A 17,394-nucleotide genomic window follows, 5' to 3' on the forward strand; every position below is an offset into this window, starting at 1 on the left:
TCAAGGTCTGCTACATACATACTGAATCTTGTAGAAGAGATGATTCTAAGTCCTACAGGAAAACACCTGAGTTTATTATTGTTTTTATTTTATCTGTCACTCAGAAATCTTTGATCAGGATAGAAAGCTTAATTGCTCCACAAGCCTATGTCATTGTTGTTTGGTCACTAAATTGTGTCTCACTCTTCTGCGACCCCAAGGGCTGTAGCCCACCAGGCTCCTTCTGTCCATGGGATTTCCTAGGCAGGAATACTGGAATGGGTAGCCATTCCCTTCTCCAGGGGATCGTCCCCACCCAGGGATCGAACGCATGTCTCCTGCATTGGCAGGCAGATTTTTACTGCTGAGCCCCCAAGGAAGCCCTCTACAAGCCTTAGAAAGACACAAAAAAAGAGGATATGTTGGCAAGGCCAATAGCTGAGAAAGGGAAGAGGTACCTGGTCACTTCGGACATGATTCCATAAGTTCCCTCTTCCTCTGTCCCTCTCCTCCTCTTTGCCGAAAATCCTACCCATCTCTCAAGACTCAAGTCCTCCCTCTTTCACAGAGATGACCCCTATAATAGCAGACCACACATGTTTTGCCAGTAGGAGCAATTCCTGTAAAGCTTAACTGGGTACATAAACACACCTCCTCTATATTTAGCATGGTCTCATGTCATACACCTATTTCTTGAGGTCCTCATGCTTCTTTTAATATTTTAAATCCCACGTGACACTAACACCTAAGGTGTGTTTGTCTGTGTTGCTTATAAGTGTGACAATGAGCCATACGACTCTGGTCCACTAATGATGTGCATAAATGGAATCAGAAACCCTTCAGAGTCTAAAATGAGGCTGCTCCCAGGTGAAGGTTCCAGATCTGGAGGAGTTCTCTGGCCAGCCATATCTATAGGCTCCAAAGCTGAGTCAGAGGCAAAGACTGCAAGAGAATCAGTTTTTATCAAATAACCAAGAAAAAGACCCCACGGGTGTCATCTGTGGGCTACACGCTCCCTCCAGGGCTCAGAACACTGACTGAATGCCTGAGTCCAGTTCCAGCTACTTCGGTAATATGTAAATGCTTTTCATACTGGGTGAGTTATTTACAATCTGACTCTTGATTTCCCCCACATGCAAAACAGGGATGAGAATGCTGCCTGTCATCAGGTTGTGTCCAATGTAAACTGAGATCATGCAGTCCACGGGGTTTAGCACAGTGCCTGTAGTCATGACATAACCGCAATTTTGTCAGTTTATCTATAAAATAAGCGAGCTGACCGAGGTCATCCTGAAGGTCTCTTCCATTGCTTATTCTAACTGTCCTGTGAGAACGGGGACCAGAAAGCCAGAAAGGAGTCTCCCCTCCAGCCAAACGGCGGCTCTCTGCATTCTTTGAATAAATGACATCCACCAGGCACCGCTTCTCCAATAATTATCATGGGGACAGAGGCTAAGCGGCCTTGGCCCTAGTTCCCCTTTGGGGTGTCGCCCTCCGCCCTCACTACCCCAGTCCCTTAGGCCTGCGAGCACTGTTTGAGCGCCTACGGAGTGCGGGACCCAGCCTGTGCCCCGGAGGGATGCGTGGATGGGGAGGTGGGTGGAGGGAGGGCGGTACTCACTTGTTCCTGCGGATCCACTCGATCAGGGCGCGCACCTCTGGCACGTCGTCCAGGGACGGGGGCTCGCCGGTGCTGAACTGGTCGGGGAAGCTGCGGTTGAGGTCGCGGCCGCGGCTGTTGTCGCGGCCGCTGGCCCCAGGAGGGCCGCTGTCGCCGAGGCCGCAGTCACCCTCGCGGGCGCGCTCAAAGCCGTCGGGGTTGAGGCTGGGCAGCACGTACACGTCAGTGGTGTTGAGCAGGCGGACTAGGCGCGGGTCCCCGCGGCGGTAGCCGGCCGCCAGCTCGCGGGCCAGGTAGACGAGCACCTGGCGCGACACGGTCTCGTCCCCGTGCATATTGCCCACCAGCTTCACCTGCGGCCGGCCAGGCAGGAGCGGCCCCGCCGCGTCGGGCCCCGGGTCGCCGTTAGGAGGCGGTGGCCCCAGGCCGGCCGTGAGGCGCAGCACCCACAGCGGCCGGCCCTCCACCGAGCTGCCGATGCTGAAGAGGCGGGCCAGGCCCGGGGGCCCCGCGGCCGCCGCCTCCCTCAGCGCCGAGCCCAGCTCCTCTTCGTGGTAGTAGCGGTCAAACTGGCCCTCGTCCTTCTCGGCGCCCGCGCTCGTCGTCGTCGTCGTGGTCGCCTCCGCCTTCTTGATGTGCGCGGCCCGGGCCGGGCTCCGCAGCAGCTGCAGCAGCAGCAGGAGACACAGCAGCGGCGGGAGGCGCCCGGGCCGCCAAGGCGGCCGCGCGTCCCAGCCACTCGCCATCTTCCAGCAGCTCCGCTAACCCCGGCTCCGTTCCCCCGGCTCCGCGCTCCGGGAGGCCGGGGCCCGCCGGATCCCCTCCGCTCCTAGCAACCCCATCCCGCCCTCCGGCCGCAGCCAATGGTGGGCGGGCCTGCCGCCGCGTCACTTCGTGGGCGGGGCCGTCCTTAAAGCAGCAGATGCCCCTCTGGGCGTGCCTTCCTCCTGTCTGGGTAGAGTTTGGTCACTCTCCTCTTCGGTCAGGGTTCCTGTCCCTCTCTCTCCCTCCTCCCCGTTTCCTTTATTGCGTTTGCTCCGCTTCTCCTCTACTCCCTCATCCTCTTCTGTATGGGTTATGCCTTCATTCTCACCCCTTTTCCTCTGAGTACTATCACCTGCTTCCTTCCCATCTTTGTTGCCGCTTTCCCCAGCTGCGCTTTAACGCTTAGAACCGAGAATAGAAAGAATCAGAAGGTTCGAAAAGAATCAAAGGACTTGGGGGAAAAAAAAAAAAAAAAACAACCTCAAACGTTCGAAAGAATCTACCTTAGAAGAGACAGAAGACGTCGCAGCCCTTCCCAAAGTGCACCCTTTCCATCGGAGTGGGTCTGCCTTAACTTGAGCCCAGCGCCCCGCCAGCCAGCGGTTGAAGGGACTGGGTCCCTTGGAGTGGCAGAGGGTTCACTACCTCTTTTCCAGTTTTTAGTCTTTATATTGAAAGAAGATGCCTCTATGTCTAGTGAAAATCTTCTATGTAGTAGGCTCTCTTTGTGTTGATGGATTTATTTCCTCCGTGTCACCCCAGTTTATTTCACTGCCAGAGGTTCCAGTGTGGGCTGGTCTCAGCCCTGTAGGTGGAATTCATTTCATGGTTCACTTGCCCACCTTTCACACTTCTCCTGAGCGAGTTACTTGTTTAACTGTGGCCTTAGAGTGGCATTTCAAAAGCAGCAGGTATGACATTTCTGGAAACACTTGCTTGGTGAGTATAATTCCAAAATGCCTTAAAGCTGGTAAATACAATGTGGTTATCATCTAGAGAAGAGGCCTTTAAGCTGGCCTTTAAAGTAGGCTTAAATCACTTTAGCTTGAAGAAGCACAAAACCTCCTAATTCTTTTATCAAGTGTGAAATTTTACCCATCAAAGAACATAATTGCAATAACTGTTGTAGTTCCTTTCAGAGCCAGGCGTTTCCAGGCTCCTTCCTTGAACTATGATTGAACCCTAATGTGAATAGTAAAGAGTTAATTCATTCATGTATCAAATATTTATTGAGCAACTATTGTGTGCCAGAGCTATGGTGCTGGGAAGTAGTTCACTCTGCTCAGAGACTGGATACAGTTTGTGATAAGTTTACAATTAGGGATGTAGGAAAATTCATTCAACCCAAAGAGGAGGAGCACAGGAGGAGAGAAATTAGGAGAGGAAGCAGGTAGGTATTCTGGAGAGAAGGAGGAGCAAACCCTGAAAGCTTAAGAGCAAATACTGCACATCCTAGGAACTGCATACAGGTCAGTATTGTGAAGGAGCTCATGGGTATAGAGGACACAAACCAGAGAAGCAGAATAAGAATTCAAAGAGCCTCACAAGCTGGGCTCTGGGGAGCATTTGATCCATAAGAACATGGAGAGCCACTGACAGATGTTAAGCTAGTTTAGAAAAATCCCAGGACTTCCCTGGCAATCCAGTGGTTAAGAATCAGCCTTCCAACACAAGGGACACAAGTATGATCCCTGATCAGGGAACTAAGATCCCACACCCTACAGGGTAACTAAGCCCATGTGCCAGGACGAGGACCCAGCACAGCCAAAAATAAAGTAATAATAAACTGAAGGTGTTAGTTGCTCAGTCATGTCCAACTCTTTGCAACCCCATAGACTGTAGCCCACCAGGATCCTCTGTCCATGCAAGAATTCTCCAGGCAAGAATATAGAGCCCCTTAAAAAAAAAAAAAAAAAGTAACAATAACAGTGGAGAATGCAGTGGAAGGCCTAAGACTTGAGGCTGAGAAACATGTAAGGAAAATGTAACCCAAAAAAACATGATGAGGCTCTGAACCCTTGAGGACAGTGCCAGTGGAGATGGAAAGGAGGAAATGGATTTGAAAGACCTTTAGGAGAGAACGTAGACAGGAAAGAGAAGGTGACAGAGAGAAAGAGAAGCTGTAGGCTGACTTCAAGTTCCAGCCAAAGCAACTTGCGAACTTTCACTGGGGAAGAGGACAGGAGAAGGCGCGGGTTTAGGTGAGGATGATGAATTTAGCACAGTCACTGTGGTCCTGTGAGCATCGCTTCTCCTCCATGACTGTTTGGTTTCATGTGCCTCTTACACACCAGCTGCAACTCATCAGAAGCAAAGCCCCAACTCTGTACAGAGACCACCTCCCCCCCACCCCAGGGAGTACTTAATCATTACTCTGTGCACTTTTACAATAATCCAAATCAAAGAGGCCCCAAGGGACATGTTAACCTCTAATCAAATATTTCCTTTTCTACCATTTTCACTCTCCTTGGAAGCCTCTTCCTGCCAACTCACTCCTGCAGCCTCACCTAGGGAGGCAGTAAATAAACATGTGAGGGCTGTGAAATAATGTGATGTAACTTGAGCCAGTGCCCTCCCAAGAATCCCCAGGCCTCCCGCCTTGCAACTGCAACCTCTTTCTGGTCTGGAGCCTACATCCTACGCAGGTATTCTGTGCTGGTTGTTCGAAGTGAAACCCAAAGCTCCCAACCCGGTCACTGCTCACTGGAGGGGAAGCCTCCAACTAAATAACTCCAGCTGCCGCTGAGAAATCCTAACCTTATGACAGATGTCCCTTATCTCCTTCCCACAAGGAAAGTCCTGGCTTCACAAGTGAAGGAACTTGTGAAAAAGTTTCCAGTTCACAGAAGCTGAGTGGTAATGACCTGACTTTTGAAAAACAAAGCAGAGCTTGTTGGATGGCCTGCTGGTCTTCAATAACCACTTTTTCTAAAAGACTCATAGGTAATCGAAACACAGCATAGATTATGAACTTGTAAATGTCACATGGTCTGGCAGAAACACCCACAAACTGACAAGTTCAATTTGACAAATGGTTATGGCGCATCCATCTAGCGAAAGGTCTGCTCTATGGGTGATGGAGGATTGGGGGATAAATAAAGGATTGTCCTCTGCTAGAAAGCCAGAGTCTAGTGAGAGAGACAGAACACAGGCAGGACAGGATGCATCCATGGGGCCGGTGCTATGTAACAGCCACTGCACTAAACCTTTTCATTGGTTGATGCATTTAATCCTCACAACAATCCAGAGGTAGGTACTATTAACTCTCCTGTTTCAAAGATAGATACACCGAGGCACAAGATCTCACAGCTGGCAAACCACAGATCTAGGACTCAAACCCAGGGAGTCTGGCTCAAGAGTCTGTGTGTTTACTCAACAATAAAACTGCTTCTATGGCGTGAACTAAAATAAAACAAAATGAAATAAAAATGGAAAAACCTCACTATTGGAACCCAGAGAAGAAAGCAACTAATTGTGATGAGGCATCAGAGAAAACTTCATCAATACTGAGTTCATGAACTGAGTTCAAATTCTAGATCAACCATTTTCTAGCTATTTTAACTTGGGGAAGTTATTTTATTTTTCTGAGAATTAAGTGAGATAATGCAGGTATAATATTTAATGTAATTCTTGGTACTTGGCATATAACAAGCTTTCAGAAATCATCATTATTTGTGTGTGTGTGTGTGTGTGTGTGTGTGTGTGTTTAATAAGAATTCTCAAACAGGGAAGAAAATGGAGAATAGGGCAGTCAAGGCAGAAGGACCAGTGAAAACAGAGGGTAACAGTGACTGGAATATAAGATGTGTTAGGAGGAGCAGCAGGAGCCATAGCTATGAAAGAAGAATGGTGCCAGATGATGAAGGGCCTCAGATATGCTAAAGGAGTTTTGCTTTATTCCACAGCAAATGAAAAACTTACAGAGTTGTTTATGAAGAGAGTGGTATGGATCATATCCATGTCTCAGCAAGAGAATTCCAGGGGCTGTGTGGGGCAGACTTAAAAGATGTTGCTCTCTAGACAAGAGCTGATTCTGGCAGTATCAGAGAGGATAGAAAGGAGAAGATATGTTAGAATGATGTTTGGGTTATTGGATTGACAAGATTTAGCAACTACTCGGGTAAAAGGGGAGAAGTAAAAGACAACTTCCCAGGCTAGTGAAGGTGACCAGGTAAATGGCCTTGTCAGTATCCAAGACAAGGAAAGGCATAGGATCAAATACACCAGCAGAGGCTTGGTCTTAGGTAAGAACACAGACAATTTGCAGGTGGCTTGATGGCAAACAATCCACCCTCCAATGCAGGAGATGCGGGTTCAACCCCTGGTCCAGAAAGATCCCCTGGAGAAGAAAATGGCAACCCACCCCAGTAATCTTGCCTGGGAAATCCCATGAACAGAGGAGCCTGACGGGCTACAGTCCATGGGGTCGCAAAAGAGCTGGACATGACTTAGTGACTAAACAACAGACACTTCACCTGTATTCACAAATGGAAAAGCAGAATGTGTGAGTGTAAGTACAACTAAGTGAGTAGATGACATGTTGGGAGCTGGTAGATATTCTCTGCTGATTGCTTTTAATTTCTAAATGAAATGGGATGTTGTAGCCATCAGTTGAGGGTAAGGATGTGGTAATACCTATTGGAGGTTTGAGGAAAGAGAGAAAGATGTGAAATAATCATCACAAGGAGTGGGAGAGAGAAATGGAGAGCAATAGCTTTCAGCCATTGACCTTAGGGACCAGCAGGTTTTTAACATGACATCAAGACTCGCTAATGGGATATGGAACAGAGGGGTTTGTTGGCTTGACTTGTTGGTTTGTTTTTGTTTTTATAGCATTTGCTCTTACTTCCTCAGAGTCCTTATCTTTCCAGGCCAAAGAGAAATGAAAGATGTTTATTGAAATCACTTTCAAAAATTGCCCTTGGTTAGGTCAGCCCATTCTATCTTAGTCAAGCCTGATTCTAGGGCATAGATAGGCTGCTGCTGAAACATGAGGCCATTATAATTATTTTCATCTGTATTTCAAAAAAACCCCTCTCTATGTGCCAGAACCAAATGGACAGCAGTTTTATTCTCATGAGGTAGAGAGGGAGGGAAGCAGGTATCAGTTACTTTTGGTTGTACATATCAGAAATCCTGACTCATTCTAGTTTGAATAATAAATGGAATGTATTGGCTCATGTAACTGAGAAGTCCAAAGGAGAAGTCTGGATTATAGCTATATCCTGTGGCTAAATGGTCACCAAGCACCTGCTTTCTTTTTGTCCTTGACCCTTGCCTTCTATAATACAATGTTGACTTTATTCTGATTTCCTCTGTGGTCCCGAGAGGGCTGCAGAAGCTCCTAAAGCCACATGCTTTCTCAATCACGTGCTGTGCTTAGTCAGTTCAGTCGTGTCCGACTCTTTGCGAGTCCATGGACCTCAGCCCACCAGGCTCCTCTGGGTGGAAGTCCATGGGACGCCAGTCTCCTGGAGTCCATGGGATTCTCCAGATGAGAATATTGGAGTGGCTTGCATTTCCTTCTCCAGGGGATCTTCCCAACCCAGGGATTGAACCCGTGCCTCCTGCATTGCAGGCGGATTCTTTATTGCTGAGCCGCCTGGGAAGCCTCTTCTTATTCATACTCAGCAGCAGAGGATGCCCTTGTGCAATCAGTTTTGCCGATCACTTGAGGTCACATGCCTCGCTCTGAACCAATACTGGGGCCAGTCAACACCAAACTGCTTCACCAACCAAACCTAAGCAGCAGCAGGTTTTATTTATTCAACATTATGAAGCATGCAGGTCCTGTCCTGGGATGGGGGTGGAGGCATGTGGAGGAAGAAAAAAGGGATAAGGAAGAGGAAGTGCTGTAACAGTGAAATAGGTAACTATGTACAAAGTGCCGGTAACTAATCCCTGTACAGGCTTTAGTATTTACAATAGGCAGTTTGTCTCACTAATCCTCTTAATTTAGAAAAGGAATATTTGTCCTTATTTTTGATTGTCCAGCATCTGAAACCCTTCCCCCTCATTTGGGGAACCCTCCACCTTTGGGGTCTCGGTGGAAGGCAGGGTCTGAAAATGCCTCCTGGAACATGGGCCTCAGTTTGGCCAAGCAGATGAACCTGTGGTGGGCTTTGAATTGGGAGCCAGGCTTCCTTGGCAGCTTAACTCGTAAAGAACCCACCTGCACTGCAGAGGATGTGAGTTTGATCCTTGGATCAGGAAGATCCCCTGGAGAAGAAAATGGCAATTTCCCACTCCAATATTCTTGCCTGGGAAATCCCATGAACAGAGGGGCCTGGCAGGCTACAGTCCATGGGGTTGCAAAAGAGTCAGACAGGACTTAGCCAGTGAACAACAATGACGCAAAGAAGCAGAGACTATGGATAATTCTTTTTAGCTGTGATGGGTAAGCGTGGCAGCAACATACAATCTCTGGGGTGACACAGGAAACAGAACATCCATCTAGCTCTCAGCGCCAGTGGTGGGGGTGGGGGGTGTGTGGGGGAGACAAGTTGCAATGGTTGGTATTGGTGACAGTGGCAGCACTTTGCCAAGTTCTGCCACTCACTTTGAGGCATTGTCCCTGGGCTTCCCTGGTGGCTCAGATGGTGAAGAATCTGCCTGCAAATGCAGGAGACCTGGGTTCAATCCTGGGTTGAGAAGATCCCCTGGAGAAGGGAATGGCAACCCACTCCAGTATTCTTATCTGGAGAATTCCATAGACAGAAGAGCCTGGCGGGCTACAGTCCATGAGGTCACAAAGAATCGGACACGACTGAGCAACTAACACTTTTACTTTCTGATTTTCCAACTCTTCTAGCAATTCTGTGAGTCAGCCAGTATCTTTTCAATAAACCAATTTTCAATCAGAATCAGTTTCTGAGGCTGCAATTTATTGAAATATTAGTATAATCCCTTGAGGTCAGTATCATCATCCTCGTTTTTCAGATGAGAATACAGGCTCTGAGAGATTAAGTATCTTGTACCTAGCAGTTCGTGGGGTTGCAGAGTTGGACGAGGCTGGGTGACAGCATACACACACGCACCTAGGATCATTTGTTTAGTCTCGAAGTCATGTCTGATTCTTTGCGATCCCATGGACCGTAGCCTTCCAGGCTCCTCTGTCTATGGGATTTCCCAGGCAAGAGTACTGGAGTGGGTTGCCATTTCCTTCTTCAGGGGATCTTCTCAACCCAGGGCTTGAACCCTCAATTCCTGCATTGGCAGGCGGATCCTTTATCACTGTGACACTTAAGAAGCCCTTAACAAATGTTTAAGCACTTATAAAATGAGCCAGCAGGGAAGACCGACCGCACTATCGTCCAATTTTAAACCCCATAATTGTTTTAGTAGCTGCCTCTTTCATAGATAAAAGAGAAACTGAGAAAGACTCATTCATTCCTGAAAGAGTCATTTTCTCTCCCATCTGTCTAGTACCTAAAGGGTACCCCTAGACAGAGGTTCCTCTGTGTCTAAAAGGCTTTCTCCTCAATTTAAAGGCAAACACACCAGGGATCTTCAGAGTTTTGTCAGCTGACACCAGGATGGACTTCTGTAATAGCTGCTTGAGGGTATGGACCCATGAGAATGGCACACAGGTGGAAGGGACAGGAGAGAGAGAGAAAAATGCTAAAAGGGAAGGAATAGGGTTGCCATGGGACTGGAGCTGAAAACAGAACTTGCCCCCACGTTTCTTTGGCTTGACTGCTTAGCCTACAGGGTAGAGTGGAAATGTCAGTAGGGGAAGTTCCCGGAGAGACTAGATTGTATCAAACTGATGGTTCTCAACACCACTACCCTTTAAAATCACCCAGGGAGGCTGTGTGTGTGTTGCCATATATATATATATATGTATATGTATATGTATATGTATATGTATATATACACACACACATATATATGTATATGCATGAGGTATAGTTGCTTTACAATGTGTGGTTTCTGCTGTTCAAGGAAGTGAATCGGCTGTATGTATAGATATATCCCCTCCCACCCCCACCATCCCACCCCCTAGATCATCACAGAACACCGAGCTGAGCTTGGGCTCTACAGCAGTTTCCCATTAACTATCTATTTTGCTTGTGGTAGTGGATATGTGTCAACCCCAGTTTTGAAAATACAAGTGCAAGGGGGAATGGGAGGTACTTGATGGGCACAGGGTTTCCTTTTGGGCAGTGAAAATATTGTGAAACTAAAGTTGATGGTTGCACAATATTGTGAATGTACTAAATGCCATAGAACAGTACACTTTGAAATAGTTAATTTTATCTTATGTGAGTTTTATCTCAGTTAAAAAAAAACAAAAACTAGCACTCTGCCTTCCCTAGGGAGTGGGGAGAGTAATAAAGAGCATGCATGAGGGAGGAGGAATTTCAAAAAGATAAGACGTTGGAGGAACGTCTTGAGAAATGTGAGACTTTAAGAGAGACACACCTTAAAGATAACTTCTGTAAAGACTTACCATGCTTTCTTCTCAGGTGTTTTATGGGAGTTCCACGTGAATTTCTTTGGATGTGGCAGTGCTGAGATAGGGCTGAGTATAGCTTAGTTTTATTTGGGTTACACCTTATTTTCTTTTCTTTAAAAAAATGATTTGTTTACTGGCTGCACTGGGTCTTCATTGCTGAGCATGAGGTTTCTGTAGTTGCAGTGAGCAGGGGCTGTTCTCTAGTTGAAGTGCATCGGCTTCTCATTGGCGTCTCTTGTTGAGGAGCATAATCTCTAGGGTACCGGGGGCTTCAGTAGCTGGAGCGCACAGGGTTAGCTGCCACATAGCATGTGGCATCTTCTCAGACCAGGGATCCAACCTATGTCCCCTGCACTGGTTGGCAGATTCTTAACCACTGGACCACCAGGGAAATCCTTATACTTACTTTCTAGTTCTGCCTAAAGCTAGTCTTGGAGTCTAACAACAAATGCAAATGGGACTAAGCGCTCTCTTGCCCAGACATAGTCAGGTCTGCCCAGATCCAAAGACATCCTCCAATATAAACAAAAATAAACTGAGACTGTGAGCTCTTGCATAAAGGCCCCAGAGCACAACTTATACCTCCCAGCCAGAAAAATATTCAGTTACCAGGGATGCTCTGGCAGTCAGCAATTTCAGCCTCTAATTTTGATGAAAATACTTGCCAAGACTGAATTGGCACAAACAAAGCACATTCACACCCAGCCAGCTGGACTATATCTCAGAAGTACAAGACGAAGCACCAGAGGGTGAAGAGACTGATACTATTTATGGGAACAATTTGCAGTCCTCTCTCTGTTATAGGTCTGGGTGGAAACGGGATGAGAGAAGGATACCAGTGACAAGGAGAAGGCCGCTGCTGAAATGTGCAAGCCCACACAAAAGCCAAGGCTCCCCAGGAGACCCTGAGTGCCAGGGACACAGGATAAAGCAGTGGGTTTGCAAAATGATCCTCATAAGAAGCAATTACTAGCTCATTTGCTCAATAGAGAAGGGAAACGCTTACACAAAAAGGAACGAGCAATGAAGTCAGATAAAAACAAGTTGAAATGGGGACTACCCTGGCGGTCCAGTGGTTAACACTGCATGCTTCCAATCCCTGGTTGGGGAACTAAGGTCCCGCATGTTGCACAGCAGGACCAAAACAAACAAACACACAAAATAATTCAAAAACCAGGTTGAACCAATGCAACCAAAGACAAGACAGAACAGATGGAAGTTACAGCAAATCTCTAGGGGCACCAGAGCAGATGTTCTAGCAGGTTGTCTAATGCTGCTTCCCAATGCAGCTGTACACCCACTCCCAAAACTTTTCTAGCATTTCATTCTATTATGTGGGTCTTCCATCCGTTTATTAATCTGTCCAATAGAACTTGACTAAGCACTGTCTCTATGCCAGATCCAGATCCAAGCTCCGGACATAGAAGTAAGGAAAACACAATTCAGGCCAGATTAAGAAGAGTCTCAAGAACTAAAGAAATTATGGTTTCCCATTCCTAAAATAAAATTCAAATTTTATTTTTCAAAATGACACAAACCTTGCATATGTTCTAGAATCAAAATAGCTTCCTTCTGGATTTAAGGATTACAAAATTCAGATGACATGAAAGATGAATGTTTCTCTCATTCTAATGCTCCTGCTTTGCTGGTGCCTTAAGGGGTGCCCTAGCTGTGGGCACCTTCCCAACCCTTAAAAAAGCTCTTAAGAGGAAGGATGATATTTGCCTTTCTCACCACTGTGGCAGCTTTTCTCTCTCCCAATTTCTGGTAACTTCAATGGTTGTTAATGAGTAGAAGGAGGATAATTTGGCAACAGGGAAAGGAATTTTTTTAATTGTTTATTTATTTATTTGGCTGTGCCAGGTCTTGCAGGATCTTCAATCTTCATTGCAGCATGCAGATTCTTAGTTGAGGCCTGTGAGATCTAGTTCCCTGACCATAGAAGTGGTTCATGGATGGTTAGATACGCCCATGGCTGAGAGATGTACCACATATTGAGTGAGATTAAATGTGCCTGGGCTTCCTTCTTGAGCATATATCCAGAGAAAATTCTAATTCAAAAAGATACATGCACTCCAATGTTCATAGCAGCATTCTTACAGTAGCCAAGACATGGAAGCAACATAAATGTCCATCAACAGACAAATGGATGGGGGGGGGCGTACAGTGTTCTACTACTCGGCCATAAAAAGAATGAAATAATGCATTTGCACCAACATAGGTGGGCCTAGAGACTATACTAAGAGACATAAGTCAGAAAGAGAACAACCAATACCATATGATATCACTTATATGTGGAATCTAAAATATGATACAAATGAACTTATTTACAAAACAAACAGATTCACAGACATAGAAAACAAACTAATGCTTACCACAGTGGAAAAGGGGTGGGGGTGGGATAAACCAGGAATTTGGAATTACCAGATACAACTACTGTGTATAAAATATACAAACAGCAAGGTCCTACTGTATAGCACAGGAAACTAGATTCATTATCCTGCAAAAAGCCATAATGGAAAAGAACATGAAAAAGAATATACCTACGTATGTATATATACCTGAACCACTTACTGAACACCTGAAACTAATACAACATTGTAAATCAACTATACTTCAATTAAACAAAATTTTAAGGGTCTGGGCTATATCACTGATTTGTGGTTTCAGTGAATTGAAGAATGAGTGTTTCAAGACATTTGTATTTCATGGAAATATAGATTTTCCTCAAAAGTCAGGCATATATATAGCCATTTATTGCTTTATCTGCCTCAAAAGGTAGTCTGCTCCTCTGGAAACTGTCCTTCCCGGTTCCAAATATACCTATGGCAGGGTTGCTCAATCACAGTTTCTCCAATCTCCAGCCCTAGAGCAGGCACACAACCCAGACAGAGCTCCACCATAAATACAGTGATTGGTTCAGGGATGGCATGAATCCCAAACCAGGATCATCAGAGTGCTCTAACTGCAACTGAGGGGAAAGTGCTTTCTTCTCTGTTCAGTTGGAAGGCTGTGTGGATGGAAGCCTAGACTTGCTTGAAGACAAAGTTCTGATTTCACAGGGACAATGGAATTTCAAAAACAAAGCCAACACGCAAAGAAAGGCAGAGAGGAGAAGATATGCCAGAGAGTGATCTGAAGAGAACCAGTCACTCCTGAGGGCAGTGCCACCTCTCCATCCATCATTTGCTTGCAGGAAGCAATACCTTCTGCTTTCCACTTAAACTGGTTTAAGTCATATTTCTTCAACTTTTATCTAAAGAATCCTGTCCTAGCAAAGCCATCTGGTAGAATATTCCTAAAGGAAGTTAGGTTGCACAGGTACTACTGAAACAGATTGGTGTCGTTTCAGGGGGACTCCGAAGAGCTCTGGTCAGTTCAGTTCAGTCACTCAGTCGTGTCTGACTCTTTGCAACTCCATGGACTACAGCACGCCAGGCCTCCTTGTCCATGACCAACTCCTGCAGCTTGCTCAAACTCATGTCCATCAAGTCAGTGATGCCATTCAGCCATCTCATCCTCTGTCATCCCCTTCTCCTCCTGTCTTCAATCTTTCCCAGAATCAGGGTCTTTTCCAATGAGTCAGTTCTTCACATCAGATGGCCAAAGTGTTGGAGCTTCAGCATCAGTCCTTCCAATGAATATTCAGGACTGATTTCCCTTAGGATTAACTGGTTTGATCTCCTTGTTGTCTAAAGGGACTCTTAAGAGTCTTCAACACTACAGTCCAAAAGCATCAATTCTTCGGCACTCAGCTTTCTTTATGGTCCAACTCTCGTATTCATACATGACTACTGGAAAAACATAGCTTTGACTAGTCGGATCTTTCTCAGCAAAGAATGTCTCTGCTTTTTAATATGCTGCCTAGGTTGGTCATAGCTTTTTTTCCAAGGAGCAAGCATCTTTTAATTTCATGGCTACAGTCACCATCTAGAGATTTTGGAGCCCAAGAAAATAAAGAGCTCTGGTATCATAGTCCTTTATGTCTCAGTGCAGAGAAGAATTCACCGAGAACACAGTGGTAGATAAGAAGTGAATGCTTTATTAGAATAGAACGCTTGTGAGGCTTACAAGAAAGGGAGCGAGAAAAGCTGCGCCCTGAGAACTTAGTGGGCTACGGTTTTATAATCAAAGGAAAAATGCGGAGGGGGAGAAGAACTTTGTCTTTTTTGAGTAGACAGCACTTTTCCATCATCGGTTCCTCCCCCAGGGAGGGCAGGGAAGTTTACTTGTCCCTCCCTAAATGGTCTGGCCAGGACTGTCATAGCACTTTGGAAACATATTTTTAGGTCTCAGTAAAATGAGTGTCTTTGATTTTGAAAAGTCAAAATAAATGATAAATGATTTCCCATAAATGATTGGTTTTTTGTGGGCACAGAGCCTATTTGGGGGGTCATTAACTTGATAACACCATTGGGCAGGTTGTAGGCCTTATTTTCTACTCTTCTTTTATTGTTTGGGGGGTATTGTGCAAAAAACATGTCTTAGGGGCCGAAGAACATGTTTTGGGGGTGCTAACTCACTGAGCTCACTGGGCAGGATGTAGGTCTCATGCAAGCATCATTTTATTATTTGGGGGCATGTCTCACGCTTCTGTTGCATGGTTTTGTTGCTAAGCAAGCCTGCTTGGCTTTGTGATTAAGCAAACCTGCTTTCTCCAGTAATCATTAACTTTCAGGGTCTCTCCATATTTTTCTACTTACAATCCCCTAGTGGGATTAACTATTTAATCACCTATTCTGCCCCTTCATTCTGCCCCTATCACTACCATACATCAATTAAAATGGTTTAAAAAAATTTTTTTTATTTTCTCTTTTTTCCATCGGTTTTATTGCGTGAGGGAGGAAAAGCTGGTATAACTGCCAAGTCAGGGTAGGTTTTTAAAATTTATTTTAAATTGGAGGATAATTGCCTTACAATGTTGCATTGGTTTCTGGTATACAACAATGTGAATCAGTTATAAGTATACATATATTCCTTCCCTCATGAGCCTCCCTCCCACTCCCCACCCCCATCCCACCCAGCTCCCGTCTGGGCTCCCTATGTTATGTAGGAGCTTCCCACTAGCTATCTATTTAACATATCATAGTGTAATACGCCTGGAGAAGGCAGTGGCACCCCACTCCAGTGCTCTTGCCTGGAAAATCCCATGGACAGAGGAGCCTGGTAGGCTGCAGTCCATGGGGTCGGTAAGAGTTGGACATGACTGAGCGACTTCACTTTCACTTTTCACTTTCATGCATTGGAGAAGGAAATGGCAACCCACTCCAGTGTTCTTGCCTGGAGAACCCCAGGGATGGGGGAGCCTGGTGGGCTGCCGTCTATGGGGTCACACAGAGTCGGACACGACTGACGTGACTTAGCAGCAGTGTAATACGTCAATGCTACTCTTTCATTTTATCCCACCCTCTCCTTCCCCCGCAGGTGTCCATAAGCCTGTTCTCTGTTAAAATAATTTTATTTGACAATACCAAATGGTGAACATGTGGAAAAACTGGGACTCTCAGACATTGCTGAGGGCCAAGGGGTAAAATGGTAAACTTAAAACAAAATAAAACACTTAGGAAAACTTTTTGGCATTTTCTAATAGTTACACATACAACTCTCCTATGAGAGAGATTCCATTTCTAGGCCTTTACCTAAGAGAAAAGAAAATATATGTCCACAAAAAGATATATAAGAATGTTCTTAGCAGTTTTATTCATGAGAGCTCCCAACTGGAAGCAACCCAAATAAGAATGGATAAACAAATTGTATATATTTATATAATGGCATAACATTTAGCAATGAAAGGTAATGAGTTACAGTAATGTGGTTGAATCTCAAAAAACTTTCTATTGAGCAAAAGATGTCAGACACAAAAGAAAACACACTGTATGATTTCATTTTTATTAAGTTCTAGAACAGGCAAAACTAATTGATTCTGGTGATAAAGATCAGGAGAGTGGGAGGAGTTTGTTTGGGAAGAGACACTGATGAACTTTCTGCAGTCATAGAAATGTTCTATATGGTGGCAGCTGTATTGATCAATATGTCTGTCAAAGCTCATCAAACATTGTTAAAGTCTGTACATTTTATGTAAATCATACATCAATTAAAAAAAGAATATCTGTACACTTGTATTTATAGCAGCATTATTTTCGATAGCCAAAAGGTGGAAATAATACAAATATCCACTGACAGAAGAACGGATAAACAGAAGTGATGTTTACACACAGTGGAACATTATTCAGTTCTCAAAAGGAAGGAAAGTCTGACATTCACTACACCATGGATGAACTTTGAGGACATTATGCTAAGTGAAAGAAGCCAGTCACAAAAAGACAGATGTTGTATGGTTTCACTTACATGAGGTACCTAGAGTAGTCAAATTCATCGAGGCAGAAGTAAATGACAGCAACCAGGGGCTGGGAAGGGGAGGAGGGAATGGGAGTTAGTGTTTAATGGGTAAAGCAAGACAAAAAAGAGTTCCAGAGATGGATGTTGATAATGGATGTACAACATTGTGAATGTACTTGATACCACTGCACTGTATACTTAAAAATTATTCAGATGGTAAATTTCAAGTTAT

At 45.2% G+C, this 17,394-nt stretch overlaps 1 protein-coding gene across 1 annotated transcript in view; it reads right to left on the reverse strand.

Moving 5' to 3' along the window:
• Positions 1-2,421, reverse strand: part of CPD (carboxypeptidase D) — a 66,065-nt gene extending 63,644 nt beyond the window's left edge. The window contains exon 1 of the mRNA XM_065911097.1: positions 1,601-2,421. Within this exon, the coding sequence (XP_065767169.1) occupies positions 1,601-2,346 (746 nt within the window). The 5' untranslated portion in view covers positions 2,347-2,421. The remainder of the gene's footprint in view (positions 1-1,600) is intronic.
• Between the last annotated feature and the right edge of the window lie 14,973 nt (positions 2,422-17,394).

This window comes from Muntiacus reevesi, chromosome 18, assembly GCF_963930625.1.
Source record: "Muntiacus reevesi chromosome 18, mMunRee1.1, whole genome shotgun sequence".
In the NCBI taxonomy this organism is placed as follows: Eukaryota; Metazoa; Chordata; class Mammalia; order Artiodactyla; family Cervidae; genus Muntiacus; species Muntiacus reevesi.